Source organism: Haliaeetus leucocephalus, unplaced genomic scaffold, assembly GCF_000737465.1.
Source record: "Haliaeetus leucocephalus isolate CR32 unplaced genomic scaffold, Haliaeetus_leucocephalus-4.0 Scaffold0, whole genome shotgun sequence".
NCBI lineage: Eukaryota > Metazoa > Chordata > Aves > Accipitriformes > Accipitridae > Haliaeetus > Haliaeetus leucocephalus.
This window is the reverse complement of record NW_010972436.1, coordinates 29,534,354-29,541,619: the sequence shown is the minus strand read 5'-3', so window position 1 is coordinate 29,541,619 and position 7,266 is coordinate 29,534,354. Positions and strand designations below refer to the sequence as shown.

The 7,266-nt window shown below is 47.1% G+C and overlaps 3 protein-coding genes across 4 annotated transcripts in view; 1 reads left to right on the top strand and 2 right to left on the bottom strand.

Annotated features, from left to right (window-relative positions):
- Positions 1 to 6,748, bottom strand: part of DHX30 (DEAH (Asp-Glu-Ala-His) box helicase 30) — a 40,629-nt gene extending 33,881 nt beyond the window's left edge. The window contains exons 1-3 of one of the 2 annotated variants that reach the window (XM_010562064.1): positions 6,056 to 6,748; positions 2,332 to 2,414; positions 1,159 to 1,303 (exon numbers count right to left, since the gene is read on the bottom strand). The gene's annotated coding sequence lies outside the window, so the exon portion shown is untranslated. Of the gene's footprint in view, positions 1 to 190; positions 263 to 1,158; positions 1,304 to 2,331; positions 2,415 to 6,055 lie in introns of those variants that run through there. The other variant, XM_010562056.1, reaches the window with a different exon arrangement.
- On the bottom strand, positions 235 to 921 carry LOC104829264 (formin-like protein 18). Its single transcript, XM_010563403.1, has one exon. The coding sequence runs from the start codon at positions 919 to 921 to the stop codon at positions 235 to 237; it is 687 nt and encodes a 228-aa protein (XP_010561705.1).
- A 377-nt stretch (positions 6,749 to 7,125) lies between the features above and the next one.
- Positions 7,126 to 7,266, top strand: part of LOC104829253 (KAT8 regulatory NSL complex subunit 1-like) — a 35,273-nt gene continuing 35,132 nt past the window's right edge. Inside the window, exon 1 of the mRNA XM_010563391.1 lies at positions 7,126 to 7,185. Coding sequence (XP_010561693.1) covers positions 7,126 to 7,185 — 60 coding nt within the window. The remainder of the gene's footprint in view (positions 7,186 to 7,266) is intronic.

Genomic DNA, 7,266 nt, shown 5'->3' with positions numbered 1-7,266 from the left:
CGGCTCCGGCTCGGAGCCATCCTCCCCCTCCTTCCCCTTCCTCCCGCCGCTTGTTCCTCAGGCCGCAGCCCCCCCACCCGGCCTTCGACGGCGGGTTCCCGACCGCGGTCCCTCCACGCACCGCGCAGACCGAGCCCCCCCCCTCCCCTCCCCGGGCGGAGCGGCGCCGGTCCCGCTCCCCGACACCGACCTCCTCACAACCAACTCTCTGGCGCCGGTCCGCCGCCGCTCGGACTACAACTCCCAAGAGCCCCCGCGATCCGCTTCCGGGGCACCACTCCACTGCCGCCGCCGTCTCCTCCGCCTCCCTCCCCCGGATGTGAAACCTCCCGCTCGCTTTACCCACCTTCCCCCCCCCCAACCGGCGAAGGGGACGAGAGCGTGAGGCCGCGCGGGGCGGGACTTGTCGCTACGGCAACGCCTGGCGCCAATGGGAGGCGCGGCCTGCCCGGGCGCTGCGGCCGCCTTTCCCCGTGGCCCCGGCCCCGGCCCCGGTCCCGGCCGTTTGTGTGGCCTACTCCGCCTCAGCGCCCTGCCGGCGGTATGCAGCCCTGAGAAGAAGCGGCTGTGGCCCGGACCGGTTCCCCGGAGCTCGGGGGTTACGGGGAGACACGGGTGTCCGTGGGGCAGCAGGGCCGGGCCGCCGTTCCCTGTGAGTTTCGCCCTTCCTAGCCAGAGACCGGCTGCGGTGCCCGGGAGGGGAGTGGCGGGGGGGGGGGGGGGGCCGGGGGCCGGAAGCCCGGGCGGGGCGGGGCCCGAAGGGACGGGCGGGCCGGCCCGGGCTGGGGCCGGGTTTACCGGCTGGGTGTAGGGCCGGGGTGTGGGGTGCCTTTCCTGCGGGACTCTGCGGCAGAGGCTGCCAGCACCGATGGTTTCGGAAACGATAAAGCTGTTCTGTCTGGACTGAAGCTCGGTCTCCATCTTTGGGTGAGGCCGTTGCCTCTGCTGGCAGCAGGAAAACGTGGAGCAATCTGCCACGGGCAATCTGCCAGCCAGCCTCCAAAACACTGTGCCCGACTCGGGGGGAAGCCACGTGCATCGTTAATATTATCAGCGTGCTAAGCAGCCACCAGCTGTAACAACCGTGTTAATGTTTAACCAACTTGCTGTATGTATCTATAGGTAGAAACTTACTCCTGATCTTAAGTATTCACTTACTGGTTGGAGTTAGATCCGCTGAGTATCTGTGGTGCGGGTGCCCACTGTCCTTCTGGAGCAGGCTTACTACGGACTGAAACTGGAGTGGGCTAGTTCCTCCTTCAGTGCGGCACAAGGCTCATCGTTGCTCCTCGCTGGAATAATCCTAACGTGGGCAAAGAGAAGCGGTGTTTGTCCCCTGTGTTACTAAGGCCCTCATTTGTAATAATCACCTAATTAAACGCTTGTTCCAGACACTGCCCAAAGATACTGAGTGGCAACACGTAAAATAGCGTGGAAGTCTTACAGTGCTGCCCTGAGAAGGCAGGTCAGCAGGAGTGCGCAAGGACTTATTAACGCTCGGGTTCTCAACAGCCACGAGCCAAAATGCATCTCTGCTTTCTACAAAATGCTGGAGTTGTGTGGGTGCGATGGTGAGCTGCATTAATGGTTAGCAGCAAATGTGTGATGAGGGTAGCTTAATTTATGAGGGAATGGTGCTGTTGATAAAATGAGGAAAAAATAGTTGTAGTCTGGGTGTGCTGATCTGCCATTGTGTTACTGATTCTCTGGCAACGTGAACTTGGACAGCAAGGCAAACGTGGGAAAAGGTAGACTTAAAACTATAGAAAATTTTAAAGTCTTAAGTTCTGTGTGGTAATACAACATTAAACTCAAAGTGGTTTTGATAGGGGTTTTAGCAATTACTACCTAACAGCTTATTTGCATGCAGAGTTTTTCACTTGTTTTTCTGGCCTTTTCTATTCACCGTGATTTTTCATTATCATCCATGTATTTATAGAATAAACCTTTCAGAGTACTAATGCCAAGAAAAGCTTTGTTTCAGTGAGATTGAAATGACATTTGAAAATGTTCTTACTAGTTAACAGCTTTCTTCACTGAGAAGCGTTGAGATGCCCAGGATGATTTAAGCTTACTGAATTTCTCAGTTTCTTACTGTGGTCTGCAGGCCACAGCTATTTTCATGTCAGTTGTACAAAGGACATAAGCCAAAACATGATGGAAAGGAAGTCATCTAAGGGTAAGAATTTCCCTAAAATTTATCTGCCTGCTCGCAGAACCAAAAGTCCAGGTAAGACAGAGTGAAGAACACATGCGGGATGGGAGGAAGTGGCAAAGAATGTAGAAAATTGGCATCTCTAGTAGATGCTTAGGGGTCTCCAGCTACTGCACCTTTATTCAGAAGATGGAGTGTGAAGTCCAGTTATTTCTGTAGACTCTGAAGGCCAAAAGGTTAATGGGTAATCTTCATCCCCCTGTAGCATTTACAGATAAGGACAAGGACAATAAAAGAAAGTGTTAAGATAAAGGGAGCAACTTCTGCCATTATTACCAGCTTAGCTTAAAAAGCCTGCATAATCATTCAAAAGTCATCTGTTAAGTAACAAGTAAAGCAGTTCATTTCTGGGGGCTTAGAATGGAAAATTGCTTTAATACAATGACTTTGTAGAGAATATGTCAAGCCATCTAAAGCATGATCACTTAATTATAGTTCTCTACTTGCTTCCTACCGATTACAATATTTTTACTAGTTATTACTTTGTAATCTCTTTTCCAAGTAACCTAAGAGATGCTGCAAAGGCTGTTTTTAGACAAGATCTAAATACAGTTTATCACTCCTTGTAACTGTAAAATGAAGATTAAAAACCATGGACAGTATTTTGATTTTTTCTTTTTTTGTTGCCAAGCTGTGCTTATTTAATAATCTATTTCTGTTCTGAAAAAAAAAAACCAAAAAAACCAAAACCAAAAAAACCCCAAACCCTTAAAAATACCATGTCCAGCAGAACTAACAGAAAACAGTCTCCTGTCTATTGCCCTCTAGTTAACCAAACTGCTGTACAACCATTGCAGCTCCTCCCTGTATTCCTGTCCCATCCGCCACCCGGCATACCTTAGATCTTCCTCTAGACGCCTAAAAATCCATGTATTTTCCCCAGCCATATGCCCTAAACTGCCCCTCTTCCATTAACCTCTCTTCTGCCTATGTCCCTTCACCTTCAGTTGTACAACAAACAAGCAGTGCAAAAACCATGAAAATCAGTATGTGACCATTGTGTCCAGACTGCTTGAGCCTACAGCACCGCATGTGGGAAGGGAGCCGATTTTACTCCCCTTTTCCACAGGAGGACTTGGTATCTCTGCATTTTTTAAATGCCTCTGTTGAGTTTATTTGAAACTAATTAGCAGGTTTAAAAGTTATCAGAAAAGGTGCCGAGGGGTCAGCACCATCTGAGGGACGGTGTTGCTTTAGGAAAAAAGACATCCCCATTGCTCAACCTTAAATGAGACTAGAGACGTACGCGGTCAATATGTCTCTTTCCCAAATGAAGTTCCTAACAGATCATGAAAATACTGTATTAAAAAGAACACACACACACACACAAAAGATTCTGGTTTTTGAGACTGAAAACTGTTCAGTTTTCAATGAGTGCAAGCAACGAAGTAATCTTGCAATTCTGGTAGAATATCCTTTTTAAATGGATTTTCATTTACTCTCTTTGATTACAACCCAGACATTGTAACTCTCATTCAATGAATTAAATGAGTAGCTGATATTCTTTTTAGACCTTTTAAGATCTAACACCTTTACAAGCCAGTTACGTTAGACCATCTTGCAGGCTTGCTCATACCATTCTGTGTGTGGTTATACTTGGCTTTTTTTTTTTTTCTTGTTATAGTCCTAAAGACAAAGGGCCTAATATTATGTTAATGTAATTTTACAGAAGCTTGTTGTCAGAAGAGCTCACACCGATTGCTCCTCTTTCTGTCACAATACCTGGAGGATATTGAAAAATATGGTGGCATAGAGGAAAGAATTTCCATTTTATTTCAAGCTTTCTTAGACTTTTTCTATATTAAAAGGTTAGTACAGTTTTTAGAAAAGCTGTGAGGATTAACTTGAAAAGTTACTGTGAGTATTTGCTTACAAAGTCAGTTATCATTAATACTCAGTTGTCATTAATGCAATTGTTGAGCTCATCATTGTCACTAGACAGTCAGGAATCTTTTTTTTTTCCTCCATGGGATGCTACCAACAGCTGCTGCAGTGATGTGGAGTCTTAAAGGCAAACTGCTGTAGCTTAGTAAAAGTCAAATACGAAATAACTGAATTTAGCTTAGGGATCACTTACAGAAACCAAATTGTTGAGAAAGTGAATGTAACTACCCAAAGAAGACACAGAGCAGCAAGTAAACCAATCTAGCTAAACAGCATGCTTTAAGAGCTCTTCTGACTCAGGCTCAATTATTTCATAATTGGAAAGGTGAGATTCTGCTGAAGCCAATCAACACAGGCTAACAACCAATGTATAAGAAAAATTCAACTTCCAAGATGGAATTTGATTAACAGCTCACTTAACTTATTAAAACCAACAAAAAAAGTATTTTAAAGACACTAGAAGCAGGAAGCCGGTTTAAAAAAAAAATCACAAACCCGAAAAAGCAAAATCTGTCTGGGCTCGAACACTAGTTGTAATCAACGGAACAACTAAGAAAGATTATTTCCTGATCCCCTCTGTTGCGAAGGAGGATGTTGAAATTCCCTGCTGTACCTTTTAAAGCTGCTGGTGATCTGGATAACCTATTAAATGTCAGAAAAGTAGATACTGGAGTAAAGTGATAAACTGCTTTTTAAATTAAGTCCAAGAGTTGTGAAAGAAATTTGCAGTCAAGCTGCTAAAAAAATATAAAAAGTGCCTCTAATGGAAGTTGTTAGACTGGATTGTCAGCAGATAATACATCATGTCTTAATTTTTTTATATGAAACTGAATGCTTTCATTTCTAATATCTCTTTACGGTTCTCATGATGAGACATGACAAGATGTGGGTAATTCTGGGATATTAAAAAAGTTACATGGGCCAAGTTCTGCGCTGGTCAGGAAAAAAATGTACGTGTTATGAGGAGTGGCTGAGTGAACTGGTGGTGTTTCGCCTGGAGAAAAGGAGGCTGAGGGGAGACCTTATTGCTCTCTACAGCTACCTGAAAGGAGGTTGTAGTGAGGTGGGGGTCGGTCTCTTCTCCCAAGTAACAAGCAATGGGAAAAAAGAAACAGCCTCAAGTTGTGCCAGTGGAGGTTTAGATTGGATATTAGGAAAAATTTCTTCACTGAAAGGGTTATCAAACATTGGAACAGGCTGCCCAGGGAAGGGGTTGAGTCACCATCCCTGGGGGTAGACGTGGCGCTTGGGGATGTGGTTTGGTGGTGGACCTGGCAGTGCTCGGTTAATGGTTGTACTCAATCCTGAAGGTCTCTTCCAACCTAAACAATTCCATGATTTCCCCCAGCCCCCAATATGAAATAGTTATAAAACACCCAATGATATCTCACTGTATGAAGTAACTTTACAATCTGTTCCCAATTAAACATTAATATTAGAAATAGAAAAATCTTAATTCCTTGGAAGTGGACTGGATCATTAAGAATCTTGGAAAAAACCACCTCCTCTTTACCTTCTCGAATGCTCTTTTTCTTCTTCTTTTTCCATTTTTTTGCCTTGTCTCAGGCACCTTTTTGTGGTCTAATATTTGTTAAAATGGATACAGTTTTCTTCTGAATTACACTGGCCTGAGAGTATGACCAGCAATGACACTATCTCTGCAGCTGCAGCTGTACTGTAAAGTGAACCTTTGGAAAGAGGTTTTGCATGGGCAAATGAGACAATTGTGAACATTAAATTCTTGAACATTGCTTTTGGCTTATTGCTTTAGCAAAAACATTTAACCAAAAAACATTTTAGAAATTATGTTCTCAATCTCTACATCGATGCATCAAGCTGACACAAACCCCTAATACAACACTATAGGGTACAACAGCTAATTCTGTGACCATTTTTCAATAAAACTTCAAATAAAAGTATTACTGTCCCTTCTTTAAATAACATGAACCATCCCACCTTCTGATGAGCTTGTGTGGAAGCATTGCTTCTTCAGTCTTTACGTTTCTTCTGGTGGTCTGTGCGCTTTGGGAGCTCTCTGCCACTTCTTTGCGTGGTTTTCAGGTGGTGGTTTCTAGAGAATGGATTCCTCTCCCAGTGCTCTCATGCTAACCCTGCTTCACTGGTATTCTGCCTCGCGGTGTTATTCTGCAGGAAACTATGAAAGGATAATTCAGGAGGACGTTGGCTAGAAGAGACTAGAGATGGTAGACCCCAATGCATTCCTGAAACATTGACTTTGGTTGTGGCTGCTCTCTTTAATTTCCCATGCAGACTCTCCCAATGGAGGCTTTCCCTGACTCAATCCAAGATCCACTATGTCAAGGTTAAAGTTGAGTTTTTTCCAGTTTTGCCCACTACTCCGAATTACCGAGAACTCTGCCCTGCAGAGATGGTGGTTTGCTAGCTACCTGCTGCCGAGACCTGGTTCCTGCCTGCCGCGGCCCTGCCAATGTGCAGCCCCTCCTTCCCTCATGCTCAGGCAAGATGGAAAGCCCTCAGGGAGTTAGCTGAACGTTGATTTTTCATTACTTGGGCCGGATTAATCACTGGCTGAGATGCTTTTATAATTGGATTAGCATATGAAATGGATCGAGGGTGGAGGATAGGCTCCACGGTGGAAACGGGCCTTGTACTGGACGTGTTGTTTCGTTCTGCTCGGGGCCGCGCCCTGCCGGCGGTGCAGCGGGGCCGGGCCGGGGGCCCCAGGGATGGCTGCTGGCGGCAGAGCGCCGGGCCGGGCCCGTTCAGCGCTCCGGGAACGCGACCGGTGCTGCAGCTGCTGCGCCGCACCGGGACAAGATGGCCGCCAGCGCCCTTCCCTCACGGAGAAAGCACCGCCCCCTCCGCGGCCTTATATAACCTCGGGGAGGGAGGGAGACGGGCTGGCAGTTGTGATTGGCTCACCAACCTGCCCTCCTCCCCACCCCCAGCACGTGCTGGCACTATTTACCTTTTCTGGTTGGCTCTGTGGCGCGGGTGTGCTTCACCAGCCAATGGGCGACCGGCGGAGGGGGGTAACGGAGGGGATGCCGGAGTCGGTCTGCGCCTGCGCAGTGCTGAGGCGCGTGTGCCTTCTCCTCGCTGAGGTGCGGAGCCGCCACCGCCTTCCCGCCCGCATGGCGGCTGTGGCCGTGGCGTCCGGGCTGTGCCCGCCGCCCACCGGGCGA

Bases quoted from the DNA above. Each gene is read 5' to 3' on its own strand.
- LOC104829264 (XM_010563403.1), bottom strand. From the start codon at position 921: ATGGAGACCGAGCTTCAGTCCAGACAGAACAGCTTTATCGTTTCCGAA.